At 32.1% G+C, this 18,275-nt stretch overlaps 1 protein-coding gene across 1 annotated transcript in view; it reads right to left on the bottom strand.

Moving 5' to 3' along the window:
• Nucleotides 1-17,998, bottom strand: part of LOC123016255 (matrix metalloproteinase-2-like) — a 35,770-nt gene extending 17,772 nt beyond the window's left edge. Inside the window, exons 1-2 of the mRNA XM_044416528.1 lie at nt 17,608-17,998; nt 2,975-3,240 (exon numbers count right to left, since the gene is read on the bottom strand). Of these exons, the coding sequence (XP_044272463.1) occupies nt 2,975-3,240; nt 17,608-17,733 (392 nt within the window). The 5' untranslated portion in view covers nt 17,734-17,998. The remainder of the gene's footprint in view (nt 1-2,974; nt 3,241-17,607) is intronic.
• Between the last annotated feature and the right edge of the window lie 277 nt (nt 17,999-18,275).

Raw genomic sequence — 18,275 nt, forward strand, 5'->3', positions numbered from 1 at the left:
ACAAAGTGAAAGAAAAAGTTTGTTGTGACATACCGGTGCATCAGAATTTGCGTCCCAGAGAAAAAATTCAAGTAAGATATAAGATATCAGAAACATTGTTTGAAAATTTAATTTTATAGAAATAATTGTAAAAACTGCTTATAGCAAATTAAATAGGTTTAAAACACGAATTATCAGTGCTCTAAGATTTAAAATCTAGAACCAATATTTTCAGAAATGTCGATCAAACTTTAGTCAAAAAAAAAATAGTTTGAAAAAACTGTTTTTGTATCTTCAGCCACTTTTAACACAATTTTATTCTGTTTAAGCGAGACCTCTTTTCAGGACAGATTTTTGCTTATGGCATTTTTATGACATCAGAATTTGCGTCCCAGAGAAAAAATTTAAGTAAGATATAAGATATCAGAAACATAAAAAATAGGAGTATCAAAATATTTAATTTTTTAGTGCTTATTTTAAAAATAATTCTGTTATACAGGGTGTCAGAACTCGTGCTTCAGAAAAAAAGTTCAAGAAAGATACCAGGAACATGAAAAAAATGTTCAAAAATTATCTGTCCAAAAATTTTGACATTTACTTTTTGACATTTGACTTTTTAATGTCTCTTGAATGATACTAATGATCTTGTATGTTTTTTTTATAATCATTGAGTAAAAGTACAAAAATTTTGCCAATAAAAGACACAAATAACATTAAACAGAGTTACAATTTCTTTGTTTCCTCTTCTACATAATAGAGTCAACGTGCAAAATTTAAACTCTCATAACTTCGAAACTTTTATAGATCATTTTTTTTAACATTTTTTCCATGTTCTTGGTATATTACCTTACATGGCATTTTTCTCTGGAGAGAGTTCTGACGCACACTGTATATTGATATGATACATACTTGACAAAATTTACAAAAAAAAAACTTCAAACATTTTTTCAAAAAGTAATTTGAATCTTCAAAAATCAAAGTTGGCTATTGCTCAGAAGGTATATACCACAAACAAAAAATACATAATTTATCCAATATGTAGTTCAGAATTGTTGTTTTAACTCGAAAAATAATAAATTTATTATCATTAAATAAATGGCAATAGAAAAATAGATTCGGCGATTTTACTAAAACACCCTGTGTATTACTTATCCTAATTATCATTTTTCATTTTCTTTTTTTAAACACTCTTCAGCAAACTTATTAATCGGCGATTGACAGTCTCAACAGCAATACTTAAAAACTAAAGAATTTAAAAACTTGGTCTAATTTTCCTCATTAATTTGTGGCTTGATAGGCATTTTTTGCTCGAAACCATCCTCCCATCATCATCATCTGGTCTCCATTAATTAGCCAAAGCGTCCGTCGAGTCTCGGGGGCGCCTCGGGCCGCATTGCCCTTTCGTCGTCTCGGCTGATATTTCCTCGAAATGTCAATTGCTTTGCCTAAGGTTAAAGTCCTTCGATCGCGTCCCCCGATAAAAATTAAATCGAAATCCGTCCAATTAAACCTCCAAACCCAATCTGCATATTGTTTGAAAATCTGAGTATTATTGGGGTATAAGGACGATCCTCTCAAACGCGACCGGTGGCGTCGTGTATACGTGTCATCGACAATTGCCAGAGGGGCCCCGAAGAGGCCCCACTCGACTCGAGAGCCCTACATGGCGGTGACGTCACACGCAGCGAAAACTAACAAGGACACTTCATACACCGCCTTAACTCCATCAAAAATTTTTCGAAAAATTGGCAACACTGCTGGGGAAGCACTCCCGGTGAAACCACAAGGCACTTAACTATGGTTTTTGAACGTATTACTTATGGCGCCTTTCAATCATGTTTCCATCATACCCATTTCGCAGAGGTTCTATTAGATTATGGAGGGAATCTCGACGAAATTATCGCGACAAAAATCAATCATTCAATTAAGACACGAGACGGTGCGGGAACACCCGGAATAAATAAAAACCGGATTTTCAAGACGCTTCACGGAAATTTCAACGCGACTCGGGGCCCCTTCTTCCGGCGACAACTGTACCCATAAAAATGCTATTTCAAAATTAAGTTGGCAACACTGAATTATTGCCGTCCCAGAAATGAATGACAATTGACTATAAAAGTTTGATTTTTTAATTTGATTTGACTATTGACAACTTAATTTCACTGTCACAGACCACTTTGAATAGAAAATTAATTGTAAGCTTTGTTTATTAAACGTGTCCAATTTGACCCACTCTCCCTTGTGCACCTTTCAACATTCAAATAAAGTTTTCAGCGCGAAGCACATTTCATTAAGAATTTACCACACATGTATCCCCCTTATCCTCCGCTAGAGCAAATACCTATTGCATAGAATCACTTCATAATGCCCGGTTATTAAACTTAATTGGTATATTGATCAAAAGCAATATAATTGACGTTTGAAAAAATACCGGAATTAGGCAACCAAATATACACACGTGCTTCAGAATTGAGGGTAATTGCCAATCTTTACGCCACTTTTTTCCAGTTTTTGAATGAAAAATTAGAGATTTAAAAAACAACAATAGAAATGTTATTAAACATTTTGCGATTATTCAAGACAATGTCAAAGTTTTTTCTAAAGTTTAGAAACTTTTCATAATGTAATGCATTCTAAGTAAAGTCAGCTTTTTCCCTTTGTTTCGGCAACCTTTGATCTCTGTTACAAGGCGACTCTTTCAGCAGTTACACAATGCATAGGATAATCACAAGGGATTTTCCTTTATATTGACTTAAGGTAGGCAACCAACAATACACCGATGTATCAAAAACTGCGAAAAAATCCCAAATTGTGGGGTTTCCCCGTCGCAACCCCACCTAATTGCAAGTTAGACGTCGCCTTTGGCACATATTGCTGTCGCTGTCTTGATAAAATCGTCACGCGATGATTCTCCTTTCCATTACGAACTAATTCATTTAGCGCCTCTCTTAATTTCGTTAAAATTTCCATCTCGTCTCTCATTTTCATTACTCACCTCCATGTTAGATTCGTGTACGGCCATTTCTGTCCATGTAACGTGAATCTTTTCCTCCTGCCTGACGTCTGTTTGTTTTTATCGGGCATCCCGCAACGGGGAGTGTTGAGTAATTTGATTGTTCGTTCATCTAAGCGCCCCGTTACGGGAATCCCCGCAAACTCCTGCATGTCTTTAATGGCGTCGCGTACAGATTCCTCTGTTCGAAGGGCGAACGCGCCATCTGGGGACGAGTCCATGTAGCCGAAGCGGGTCAAGTAGCGTTGCTGAAAGAAAACAACATGTAAATTGACAAATAAAACCAAATTAGGTTTGGGTTAGTTGGGGTCCCCTTTAGGACACTCTCCCCTAGGTTAAAATAAAAAGAAACAACAAAATTCTAATATAACGTGAAATATTGCAAATCTGGTGACATTTCATTGAAGAGGAAATAAACTTGAACGAAAGTAATAAAACGAGTCCCTGGTGTGGGTTTAAATTTCCTACATTTTATCGCTTTTGAATGAAAAATATGTTTTGTTGCATTTTCTCCTTTCTATGTTAATTTACAGCTACTTTATTATTAAAACATAAACAACAGTGCACTTGATGTCGTAACATGAACGAGTGAAAAAATTCAAATTTATTCTACTATTACCATACTTAACTGTACTTTTATGAATAAAACTAGTAATCTAGGTGTAATTTGTATTCCGGTTCAATGGGTAACATAACATTGCTTTCCTGATAATGGTTGGGTTTTTTGATAATGGGAGTGTTGGGCAACACTTAATTGCAATAAATAAAAGCGGAAGTACTCGTACGTAATGGGGTCGTAAAAGTCTCGAGTACACCCGGTAGATATGGGGTCAACAAACAGTAGGTAAACCAAAAATTCTCAAAAACAAATTTCTTCAGGGTATTCCGTTTAAACTCCACATTAGAAGCACTTCTTGTTCTACCAATGATATTTATCTAAAATTTTGCTAATACATAGCCATAATCGGTTAGATCCTGCTCAAAGAAAATATTTTCAAGATGACGGCACTTCCGGTCATAGCGGAAATGGGTATCAACTTATTAACGATATTTTAAATAGAAAGCTATGTTTTCATTGCGTTTTATTGGATTACTCAAATGATTTTGTGAGAGTTTTCATCAGTCTTTCTTATATTTTTTTGACTTTTTTTGTATTTGCATCTGAAAGAGAAAGGTTAGATTTTTCCTTTGGTGAATTTACAATTGCAAAATTGATTAAAACACCCCCAAAAATTGATGTTACGTTTAGTTTACTTCTACTGGGGTGTTTCGGAACAGCATATACAGAGTGCGCCAGAACTCACGTCCCAGGGAAAAAAGCCATATAAGGTACTATACCAGGAACATGGAAAAAATATTTAAAAAAAATATTTATAAAAATTTCGAAGTTATGAGAGTTTAGAGTTTGCACTTTGACTCTATTATTTCTGTTGGAGAAATAATTTTCCAAGTTTTTTTGCTACACGCTATTAGAAGAGGAAACAAGTAAGCTGTATCCTAAATTGTAACTCTGTTCAATGTTATTTGTGGCTTTTATTGGCAAAATTTTTGAACCTTTATTAAATAATTGTAAAAAAACATATACAGGATTATCAGACATAAAAAAATGGCAAATGTCAAAAAAAATGTAAAAATTTTTTGACAGATGGAATTTTTTAAACATTTTTTCCATGTTCCTGGTATGATATCTTACTTGAAATTTTTCTCTGGGGCGCGAGTTCTGGCACACACTGTATAGCGTTCTGTTAAAATTTTGGTTAGATTTAGATTAGATATAAATCTAATCACTATTTCAATAAAGGGGAAATAAATTATGTATAAAGCACCCCGATAAAGGCTTTATTTCCTATTTTAAACCTTTTAATACTTAAAATTTCACTCAGCCAATGTCAGAAGTCTTTCCTCACTATTTTACAATTTTCAACCTGGAGAAAACCATCAACATGTCTTGAAAGCTTTTAAAAATAACGTCTGCTGGCAGAAAAATGTCTCCAGAGCTGTAATATTGAATGACAGATCTCTTTCCAGCTTGCGAGTTCAAATTTAGAATTTTATTCGCTGAGAAATAATAGATAAAATTTTTTATTTTAATAAAAAAGATTATTATTTTTTAGTTCACGCTAATTATGTTATAATTAAATGAGATGGCAATTAGGTCCGAAAATTGACTAAATTCGAGTATTTCCTTTTGAAGTTCGCTCCTTATCAAATTTGTACAATATCAAAGCTCTTCCTGCCATATTCATTAATTCATTCTATTAAAGCAGTAAGTAGCAGTAGTAAAATGATTCATTCCCTGTGATTAGATTTTGGTGTTGTTTTTTGTGTCGCTTATTCCAACATGTGTTTAGTCTGGCATCGTCGCGTCCATAAATAAACCTTCTGGGGTTGTGACAAGGGGCTGAAAACGGTGAATTTGTCGCTGATTGAGCACAATTAAGTGATTCACGTTGTGTCTATTAAGCATCACGTTTTGTTTCGGTTCAAAGTTGACCAGAATCGAAAAAGCAACACGAGTCAAGGTTCATGTTATGTCATAATCTCTCGGCTTTTATTTAATTCGTCGATGATGATGCGTTTCCTGTTGATGATTAGAAAGCCGTAACGTGGAGAATGGAACAAAACAAGAGCGATAAAGTGCATTTTTATGGGTTAGCGGAGACATGTCAAGACTACCTTAAGATAACCAACCAAGCTTCAAATCCTAAACAAACACTAGTTCTTATCGAAGAATTGATTCGTAGAGGAGATTGGGATAATTTGTTTATGAATGTTTTATGGTAATGGGGACCTCCTGGTGCACTTTTGTGTTCCAAATCAGCTCGGGAGATGATGATACATTTACATAATCGGACTGAAATAGAAATGGGTGTGCTTTCTTTCAAAAGATAATAAACAGAAACTCTCTCCAACTGCGAAAATAGTGCAGCGGAGGATTTTTTTATCGAGTGATAAAAACAATTTGTTCCGGGTTTGTTTCACTCAAACGTTCATAATCACAAAAACAATAACAATTAGTTTATAGTTTTTATCATATTATAAACAAACTAGCTTTGTAAACAAAAATTAATTATTTTTATCAATTAATAACAAAACAGCCGTCGACACTTGACGAACGTCGAGGAAAATTATTGTAACATCCTTTTTATTATTTCTAAGAAAAACTTGTTTTAAATAAGTATCTCCGCATTATACAGTGTTTGGAGAAATTATTTTTTTTAATTTTATTAAGTAGTCCAGAAGGTTCATAATTAAAAAACAAATTTCAAAAGAGATAGAACATTGAAACTAAATAAAAAAACAAATTTTGTCTTTTGACGGCTTCTTATTTTTTCCACTACACTCTGTATAAAAATTATAAATTAAAAAAATTATAATAAAACTTATTCGGGGCTCTTTTTTCTTGTTATACAGGGTGTGTGGAAATTGCGTGCACAAACTTCTAGGGGTAATTTCATACCCCAAAATATAAAGAAAAGATCCTATAAACATGGGTCCAAAAAAGCGTCCTTAGAAAGTTACGACCCTGTAAAGATGGGCCTTCAAATGTGCTTTTTTTTAATGGTTTTTGTTAATATTTTAATTAGAAAAACAAAACCACGGACCCGCAGGTTTAAAGAACGCCTACTATGTTTTTTTTATTCATTAAATTGTTTCAATTACTTCAGTGTGTCGATATAAAAAATGGCCTCGAAAACGGTGCCTTCTACGACATTTTACCAAGAGGACATTTTTTATGTTTTTTCTATCTTATTATGGTATTAAATTTGCAAAAAGTCTTAAGAGAAAAAAGTATTGAGCAATTTTTGCCGAAGTCCTCCCTATTTTGTGCGCCCCTGACCAAGATTCAAAAATTTATAAATATTTATGCCAATCGATTCAGCATCATAAAAAACCTACAGGTGCGTGGTTTTGTTTTTCTAATTAAAATATTAACAAAAATAATTTAAAAAAAAACACATTTGAAGGCCCACCTTTACAGGGTCGTAACTTTCTAAGGAAACTTTTTTGGACCCAGGTTCATAGGAACTTTGGAATTACCCCTAGAAGTTTGTGCATGCAATTTCCGGACATCCTGTATTCAGCTCTATGACACTTTTAAAAAACAAGGTGTCAATGCATCAGTCCAGGGCAACTAAGCTATACATCTATAAAATGAAACGCCAAAGAATTTGTAAGATTTTATTTAAGTTTATTAAATTAAATAAAGTTAAATATTTGGTAATTTGTTATAATAATAATTAAAGTATGAGAAAGAGTTGCATTAAGATAAGAGATAATCCACCGGAAGAAGAATTTGACAAGGGACAACCACAAATTCCTGCACGAAAAACAGTCCAACACTGAATTGAAACACTTTAACTCAGATTTTGCAAAACTAAAATTTTATTTTGTCTGGTCAGATGCAAGAGTTGAAACGTGTCTGTCACTGCATGGTGACGTTTTTCTGCCAACAGTTGTTATTTTTGTAATATTCAGAACATCGTGACCGATTTGTTACACGTTACAGGTTCGGAAATAGCCAAAAGTTGAAACATTGTAATGAATATTAACTCATTCTAAAAATATTTTTTCCTTTCCGACTCGATTTTGTATTGTATTTCATCTAAATTTAACATGAAATTTGACACACATCGATACGTCAACTGGGACACCTGGTCTAGAAAAACACGCTTCATTTTTAATCAGTTGAGAGCACTTAGTGGCCAAATATTTACTCTGGAAATCGTAAAACAGCGATTATGTAAATTATTACAAACTATAAAACTAGACGTTTATTTTCGGAGAATTAAAAAATGGTATCGATTTGAGAATCCTCACAAGCTTTCAAGAGCTTCCGGCTTTTGAACACAAGACAACCCTCCTTAATCCCATTAAAAACAAGAATTATTTGTAGTTAATCTCATCAAATGTCTCAGTAATTTATTCCCAGTGATAAGACTAATAAGAAACACGACGAATGCCTGGTTATTGTTAATGTTGCATTTATAAGGCTTATTTATGATAATTTTATAAGCTTTGGCGCCGTCGTATTGATCGGAAAGAATTTTCTTTGGGGATTTCTCTGATTGTTTCCATCAACAGTACCACACATGTTCCTAGTCAAATAAATCGTTTCACTCGAGGTTGATGTACTTCCATCGTTTATAAACTGAAAACGCGTAAACAAAGAACATTTCGAAACGCAAAGGGCATGACCTTGAATAATTTTTCATTTTGTGACTAAACTAGAAGTTGTTTTTCTCGATTGGCTAATTAGAGCGTCTCTATCGTTGGTGCCATTTGCACAAAAGCCCCGTTGATGAGGTAATGGCCGCAATCACCATCTCTCAAGCATCGTCCCGATTTAATGAATGAACCGATTGGAGGCATAAGTGGTTAAAAGACACCAATTTCAACAATTTCCATACTGGAGTCGGTCTGTTTGGCACCGAAATAACGCAACACAGACGAAAATAACTTCGTTGCTAATTCACTCCAGGGTGAATCACCCTCTTAATTGCATCATTATGAATGGATGGGACAGGAAAGCGACGTGTCGATTTAATATAATAAGTAAACACTTATGAAACCGCAAAAGGTTTGAGATCCTGGAATGAGTCAAATGGACGACGGTGTCAGCTGCTGTCTAACGTATTTCATTTTAATTTGAATTTATACTTGCGATTTTTACATCGCGATGGCTGCGAGGCGTCACTTTTAATTAACCACATTGTCGGGGACGGGCGGTCACACCGAATTACAGCTGTTTCTGATACCAAGAAGCGGGTTTCCCCTTTTTTTCTCACAAAAAATTTTGGTGTCATTTATTTTGCCCGCAACTGTACACATGAAATAAAATGCCGTTTTTTTCGAAATTCGATGACCAATGGTTAAAAACAACGATTAAAAGTCATTAAAAGTGATTTTTTCTACTAAATATTTAAAAATCTTATTTCAGTCAAATCTTCTATACATTAAGGTACAGTGAGCAACAAAATTAATGACGCAATGTTTTATAATAACATAAATTTACCATTAGTTGTACATACATAAAGCAACAAAATAATTTATTGCGTGTAACAGCTTTTTGTGATTCCAAAAAACTAAGTTTCCCTTGTTTTGATCCACAGAATTTTAATTCATAAAAAACTAGGACTGCAAAACGTCAACTTTTCAAAAATTTTGTAGTTTAACATTTCTACGGACTGGTTACTAATTTCGACAGGTCAACTAGACAACCCAAATACGTCTGTGATGGTTGGTCTACCTATTATTTGCAATTTAGCGTCTTTTTCAAAACATACTTGAAAATTTATTGCTTTAAAAACTTAAAAATTCAAATTGTCTTATTGACAGACATTATTATTTGACATTTTAACGTAGCCCAATTTACATATGAAAGAAAATACCAGTTTTCTCATTTCCTAATAAAAATTTTAACATTTTATTTCAGTCATATACGTCGAATTACAGCGAGCAACAAAATTAATGACGCACTGCGTTGTAATAACATTAAATTTGCCATTAGTTGTAAATAAAGCAACATACTAATTAATTGTGTGTAACAGCTGTTTGTGATGACAAAGAGAGTTTTCCCTTTTTTTCTCACAAAAAATTTTGATGTCGTTTATTTTGCCCGCGACTGTACATTTGAACGAAAATGTCAGTTTTTCAATTCATAATAAATATATAAAAAACTCCGTCATGCCTTCTTTATGCATAAAGTACAGTAAGTGACAAAATTAATGATGCATTGTGTTGTACTAGCATTAAATTTGTCATTAGTTGTACATTGGTACAACAAAATAGTTTGTGATGACAAAAAAGTATTTTTTTAAGCAACAAGTTTTTTTATTTTGGTGACATTTACTTTGAAGGGGACTGTACACATGAAACAAAATGCTGATTTTTTAAAAATTTTGATGGCAAACAACTTATTAACAGTCAATAAAAGTAAATTTTTCCTACTATAAATATTTCAAAATGTTATTTCAGTTAAGCCTTCTATACATTAAGGTACAGTGAGCAACACAATTAATGACGCAATCTTTTATAATAACACACATTTGCCCTTAGTTGTACAGATATACATAAAGCAACCAAATATTTTATTGTGTGTAACAGCTGTTTGTGATGTCAAAAAAATACGTTTTCCTTTTTTTGACCAACAATTTTTTTAATTTTTGACGTTTATTTTGCCGACGACTGTACATATAAAACAAAATACCGTCTTTTTCAAAATTTCGATGAAAACTGGTTATAAACAAATGATTAAAAGTCATAAAAAGTAAATTTTTCTTTATAAATATTTGAAAATGTTTCAGTTAAGTTATTAGTCTTGTTTAGTATACTTTATTAAGGTACAGTGAGCAACAAAATTAATGACGCACTGTTTGGTAGTAATAACCGTTAGTTGAACATGAGACAAAATAGTTATCTGTATAACTATATTTTCTATAACTGTTATTTCCGAGGCGATAGCCGAGTGTGAAAAACAATTTTGGTGCTAATAAGGTCCACATTCCGTTTTTTTCTGGAATTCTGGATAAAAAATGAGTTCTGGAAGGCTGATTTCGTAAAAACACGTAAAAAATCGTTTCTGTGCCAAAATTTGTTTGACCCCTAGCTTCGAGTAAATTAAATGATTAATTTTGAACAGCCTGAGTCACGCACGCTCAAGCCCCCCAAACACACAATTCCGTTAGGAAAAACGTGATTCATTTCAAAACGCGTCTTTTGATCAATATGCAAAGCGCATCTTTTGGTTCCCGTTTTTTTTGTCACCACGTGTATTTCCGGACATGTTTGATGATTGTTTCCTTTCTTTCTTGTCTGGTTGCGGTTTTGATTGATGTCATATCCTTACCGAGAAAGCCTTTACCTTACCCAAAAATAAATCGAGAGAAAATTTTAGAAAATGCTGAGAGACAAAGACAATACTCCGAAACGTTGCTCTTTGTTTTATTAATAAATAACCTTGTTATTAGCCTATTTATACTTGTAATGACTAGTACTGGAGATAAAAATGAAACTAATAAGGATATTAATCATATAAACATACTAATTGCAAACTATTAAATTATTTCTTAGGTTTTTGTGAGTGCAATTGTTGATAATGGACGTGAAGGGCGCGAGGAAGGTCCTTGTTGTTTGATACATGGTGTAATAATGATGATAACAGATAAATGGAATTCGCTTTTATTTGCTCAACAGCTGCACATACAGCGAGAAAAAGCGGAAAAATATCAATTCTCTTTCGCCTGTTTGTCGCTATTTTTAAATAAATAAATTGTAAGATGAAACAAATTTCATATTCATAGTGTTAGTAAATAAAAATAAAAATAAAAAACAGTAAAAAAACTGCAGTTGTGCAGATAAGCAACAAAAGAAAAGATGCAACTTAAAAACAATATTTATTTTATTTATATTTATAAATAAATACAATAAACTTCAAATGTTTTGAAGAATTTTATTATTATTACTTTTGTAGGCAACTGTACGATATTTTAAAATATTCAATAATCGTATTAGTAAATACAAAAAAACGATAAAAGTAGGAAACAATGTAACAAAAATAAAAAAATATCAATCGTCATTATGATGCAGTTAGTCCCAAAATTATGAGGTAACATTACTTCTAACAGTTACTGTACAGGGTGCTGCATTTTGGATGTCCGAATAGGGAATCTCCGAAATTAAGAGGTTTAGCCAGAAACAAGTAATACATTCTCGGGCTCATTTTTTGAGAAAATAATATTCGTTAAAACCGCATCCCGCTATCGTCTTTTGTTTTCGACTTATAGACAAAAATTGACATTTTATCGAAATCTAAAAAAATTCGTATCTTCATTATTACAGAAGACACAGATTTGAAATAAAGACATTATACAGGCACTTTTTTACGTAGAATTTAATAATATTGTTAACAATTTTTTTCAGTTGTTTGTTTAGCCGTAATAAAATAAACTTGTATTTTTTTAAATGGGAATCATAGATGGCTGTCATTTTTAAAAAGCTTGTTTTTTTCTTATCTAGAAAATATATATTTGTAACAAATTATTATAATACATTTTTAGCAGATTTTTGTTCGCAGTTGGCCATGAAAAAATGTTGCATCTTCAACTAAAAGGATTTAAACTATATTATATTCAACCAGTGTCACTAATGAAAGAGTTTTCTAAGTACTAAGTGATGAGAAAGATAAATAAATTATAAATCAACTTATTGGCGCCTAATAACATTTCTTTGTTTTTAAACAATCTAACATTACCATTGCAACTTCTGGTGATACATAGAATGTTGTAAAAAAAAGCCGCTTTAATTCTTCAATAAAATATATTTTATATCACACAAAAATGACGATATGGCTATTCAAATACCCAAATTCCGTCTATGTGAAACGTTATCCTACCTCCATTAGAATGTCAAAAAAAATGTTTTTTCTAATTGTGTTGACTGTTGAGACATTTTTTTCCTATTTTTGGATTTTTTAAAAATATGTAATAATTTTGTTCTGAGGCAATCGGATATTTGTTCAATGCTTCTACCGTATCGTATTTTTTAAATCTTTATAATTTTATCTATTTTTTCATCTATTTTACAGTTTACAAAACTCTTATTGATTATTATTTACGCATTTGGAGTAAAATGGTTTTCCCATGGCCAACTATTATCACACAAAATAAGTATTTCACTTTTTAAGTATAGTTATAAAAAAATATTTTGTTACAAATAAATATTTTTTAGATCAGAAAAAAATAAGCTTTTTAAAATTGCCATAGCCGCCTATGATTTCCATTTAAAAAAATACAAGTTTATCTTATTACGGCTAAACTAATAACTGAAAAAAATTGTTAACTACATTTTTAAATTCCTCGTAAAAAAGTGCCTGTGTAATGTCTTAATTTCAAATCCGTATCTTCTATAATAACGAAGATATTTATTTTTTTAGATTTCGCCAAAATGTCAACTTTTGTTTGTAAGTCGAAAACAAAAGACGATGCGGTTTTAACCAATATTATTTTCTCAAAAAATGAGCCCCAGAATGTATATCACTCGTTTTTGGCTAAACCTCTTAGTTTCGGAGATTCCCTATTCGGACATCCAAAATGCAGCACCCTGTACACATATGCAACAAAAATACAAATTTAAATTAAAAAAAGATAGGACAGAAACAAGTTAAAAGTCTAACAATCGTCAAAAAAATGTTAAAAACAACAGGTGAATAAAAAGTATAGAATCGAACGTTTTTTGTTTAAACTACGTATTTTTTATAAAAACTAATTGATGTATGATAAAGTATTATAAAAATGTGATGCTTTATCAAGAATAAACTTTTTCGAAATTTTCTTTTGTTTTTGAATTCTACAAAATTTTTATTTTTTTAAATGGCAACCCACTATAAAACTATTTTTCTTATGAAGGTTATGATCTAAGGATTACAACTATCTACTTTGCTTTTAATTTAAAAAAAAATACATAAATTGCAATTTTGACAAAAAAAATCGCTTAACTCAAAAACAAAACAAAATTTCGTTCTCATTTAATTAAAAAAAAATACATAAATTGCAATTTTGACAAAAAAAATCGCTTAACTCAAAAACAAAACAAAATTTTGTTCTCAAAATACGATGACATTTTTTGTATTACCTACTTTAATTTATATTAATTATTATTTTCTGCAGGCTTGCTTCGACACTTTATATTCACTCTGTATTATACACAATAAAGATGAAACAAAAATACACAGTTATGAGAATTAATGTAGCAATTCTTTTTCTTCAATTTATTTGAATTTGAGATGTTTAGAGAAAAACAAGAAGTATAAATCGAAAGACAAAAGAGAAAGAAAGCGAGGAAATGGTCTTGAGAGTCCTCCAAAAGCACGTTTGAATGATTTTTGCAAATATTGACATTTGTCTCGCCGTGAAAATTAATTAAATCGGATGACAATCTCAGGACAACATCCTCCATCCAAACAGCGTAAAAGAACAACCTTGCGATCGGCACCCACTTGTTGAAGGATTCAGTGCAGTGACCTAGTCTGGTTAATAATTTATCGATATCAAGCATTTAACAAAGCAGACAACGAACAGACTCGTGTGTAGGATGAGTTTAAAGCCATTGTTGCAAGTCTCATTTCTGGAGATGGAAAAAAAGGGAAATTGGGATTTCTTCGCGGCGAGCCTATCGCAGGCACCGGAAATGCTTTGGGCGCCACTCAGATAGCACATGCACCTACGCAAAAAGAGTGCATTGATGACGAGACAAAGATTTTCGGGGGCCAAGAGAAACGAAAGCTGGCTTCCAAATAAATCAATGCAATAATTATAAAACAGAAGCAGTAACCTCATCAAATTTATTTATAAATACTTGGCCCGTGTCCAATTTTGACAAAATTGATAAGTGCTCTGGTTGTTTACCTCCCAAGGACGTGAATTTAGAAACGCCCACTGGAACGGGAAGTGCAAATTATTCTATTATTGCGAATTTCGTTGTCTCGGGGCTTTTTGTTTCGAGCAAACCAGTGTGAAACCTGACCAAGGTTAACAAACGCTAATATGGGTTTTATAGACATAAACAACTGGAAATAAACCGATGGAATAGAATGGGTGGCTAGAGAGACCCCTGTGGCACACCCTTTTGCCATAGAATAGTATAAAGGTCGGCTCAATCGCACAAAAATCTTATCAATTATTATTCAAAGTTCATTGCCATTATGAAACATCGCCAGATTTTTAACTTGAGGCCACACACACTCTGGCGTGACAGAGATATTAAACATGGTTGTTTGCACCCATCTTATCATCACTGCTGTGACTGATTTCCGGTAATGGTGATTTTTTTGAAGAATTATTTCGGAAATCGGAAATTCAAAGTTCCGAACATGAGTCAGAGGAAGTGTCCAAACACCTGATGCATTCAGATGGCTGTGGTTACTTGGGAATTGTTTACTTCTACGAAAAAAATTTCGATTTCAGAAATAGAAAATTGGAGGTTTTACGACCGTGGGCCATTAGCGATTGCAATTGCACTAAAACAAATATTGATGTTGGTTCCTAAATATACTTCAGTTCGGAAATAAAGGCCGGAAATACTGTACAAATATTTATGGATGATTGTACTTATTGCAATTTATAAACAATGTCGTGTAGAACAATAAACCAAACGTCAAAGTGATATACGTGTAATAATAATAATATTAATTCATGCGTACATTATTAAGAAAAAATTTCTTTTGTTTGGTGTCATGTAATTGTTGTAATTATTTTCTAATCACTAGCTTCTCGTTTAATGAAGCTGTTGTAATGATATAAATAATAAATGCTAATGCTAGCTCAAAGATGCTAATTTAAAGGACGTTCTATTAATACAAACATCAGTCGAGAGAGAAAATTTAAATGCTAGGAAATGCATCAGAGATGAGAGATTGTTTCCTTCAACTTACCATCTTGTTTTCCTCTCAGAATGTAATAAAACAGCTATTGTTAATTAAAGTTTTAATTATATTTTTGTAAAGCTTAGATGAAGAAGTAAATAAAGAAAAAGTGAAGAAATGTTTATTATAAAATGAAATCTGCAATTGCAAATGCAATAAATGTAGTTGTTTTTGAAAACGGTTTAATTTTTTCGTAAACAAATCTGTGAACGGCAATAAAATGTTTAAATTTAATATATTATTTGGAAACAAAAAAATTCAATATTTTGAATGAAACTATGTATACTTTTCAGCTCAGGTCTGTCTCGTTTTCTCATTAGAGGAAAATGTTTTGGTTTGACGCAAAATTGCTTTTTAATGGTTTTATTCAGTAGTAAAAATTTTTTGTTAGTTTTTCTCATATATTTTTGGTTACTTGTCCTTATTTATCCAGGTTTGAGAAATTGAAAGCTACAACATAGTCATTAATATTTAAAAAATACATTTTCAGTTAAACAAATAAGAAAATAGCACAAAAAATATACTCAGTCTAGTGAAAATTTCATATTTTTGATTTTAAAATTTGTCTTATGCTTGTGTTAAAATTGTTAAAAATTTAAAACCTTGACATTTTTGATCAAACAAAATTGTGTTGTTGCCCTGAAGTTTGTATACAAGTTGAACAAAAAGTATGAAACCAAACATTTGTTTAATCATTTCCCGTTAGAAAATAATTAATAAAAATGTGCTATAAAAATGTGGTCGTATTTTGAGAACGAAATTTTATTTTGTTTTTGGTAAATGGAAATTTATGACTATTTCTCTCAAATTTAATCCAATCAAATCTTTCAAATTCCTGAAATTCATCCAATGAGATTCAAATTACGCGATAATTCAGCTTGTGTCTAAATTATCGATAATTTTCCGGTGAGCTAAATTTTCGCGAATTTGATTGAATGAATCTCAGAAATTTGAAAGATTTGAGTGACATATTTTTTGAACGAATTATTTTTTTTTAAATTTTTCATAATGAAAATATTGTTTCTGAAAATTTTGTTCCAGATATATTGATTCTAATTTCGACAATTTGGCATACACTCGGGATAATACTATTGAAAATTTTTTTCCATAAAAATTGAATATACATAATGTAATTACTTCTAAAACTCAGGATCTTAGCCTTTCTGAAAATAAATTTATGGAGAATTCTCATTAAAAAAAAATAAAAATTTCGCAGAACTCCCCAAAAAATTGGAAAAACTATATTATTAACTATTTATAGAACTTTATCACTCACCAATTAGTTTTTTGAAAAAAATAAATACTTAGTTTAAGCACAAAATATTTGGTTTCATTGTTTTAGTCACCTGTTTTGTACTATGCAAAATCTCATAAAAGAATCAAAAAGTTTTGTATGTTTTTATGCAGATTTTTTTTGTATGCATACTACATTTTGGCTTTACATTTCTTTATTTTTTTATTATTTATGATCAAAGTTAAGATTCATATACTTAATCCTTAAAATCTTGTGAGTATTTCGAAAAAACAGACATTTATTTGTTTCCTGTTTATTTTTTTGACATATTTGTTTCTAAAATGGGTAAAATTTTAAGTCTTTTTGTGTTAAAATTGTTCATTCAAATTCCTCAAATTTTTGCCAAATCTTCATTTGTAAAAAAATACTCAAATGAGTGGCCACTTCGGCAAAACCTCAAACTTAAAAAAAGAAAGTAAAATAATTTCTTCTAAAAATAGCCACCAGGTCTTGATCGAGACTTGTTGCTTCGAAACTCGGCAAAAATAAAGAAAATTGACAAACTCTTAATAACTGGATTTATTAGAATTCAAGATATTTGAAAAGTGTGACAAGATTTTTTCAATTGCTTGTTACAGTTAAGTAAAATGTCACAATCTTAATGCCTTTCTAGATTATCAGTAAAAATGTTAGTTGTTCAACTGGAAATAATGTTTGAAAGAGGTTATCGTAATAATACGTTTGAAGTTCAAATAATAGAAATACCTCGGATGTAAATAAAGCAATTTCTTATATAACAGACATTTAGAAATCAATGAATAAAAAAATGTTGTTTAAAGTGTGGTGTGTATCGAATTCGTGTCTTGGGCCATTAATTTAATAACCCTCCCTGCACACACCCTGCATATGTTCCGGTTTAAGCGAGCGTTTGAAAAACCGTCACGTTTTATCGATCCTTACCACCGAATCATCGACAATTTCCCTTTTGCTAATCCTAAACTGTATCGAAGGTCCACAGCACAGCCACAGCACCAGAATCACACCGAGCCACATCTGGAGGAAAACACTACAACAGCACACACACATCGCGGAAAATGTCCAGTTTTCATTCACTCAGTCGGTTTATATCAAACGACACATTTCTCCGAGTTCCGAGACGTGTTAGGAAATACGGCAACCGCAATAGCGTACATTATTTTTCCGATAAACCGAAATTCGTATTTCCCACGGCGTGGCCATGCTGCAACGTCGCCTGAATTTTTCTCGGGGTGCGTTTATTTCAGGCAGGACGGCGAAAATAGAGTCGCGACTACCCGGAGTCGACCTACACGAACTGAGGACTGACTATAGAATGGAGAGTTGTTTAGTACTGAAACGCGGTTACTCCTCACCGCTCCTACTGAAAAACACTCATTTTGGTCGCCGTTTTTGCGGCGGCGGCGGCGACTCCGGGCTAATGAGAATTTGCGACTAATTGACACGAGAATTGGAGATTATTCTATTTAAATTCGAGAGGAATAGAACAACGCGTTTTGTGAGGGGTTTTCTTTGACCACTTTCTGGCCTAATAGGGAGACGAGGAAATTATTTACGCCGTCTGGGAAAGTTTCGATTGTTGCGCAGGACGC

The sequence above is a fragment of the Tribolium madens genome, unplaced genomic scaffold, assembly GCF_015345945.1.
Source record: "Tribolium madens isolate multiple individuals breed KSU strain unplaced genomic scaffold, Tmad_KSU_1.1 Scaffold_1;HRSCAF=32;Tcas5.2_LG8, whole genome shotgun sequence".
NCBI classification, from domain to species: domain Eukaryota; kingdom Metazoa; phylum Arthropoda; class Insecta; order Coleoptera; family Tenebrionidae; genus Tribolium; species Tribolium madens.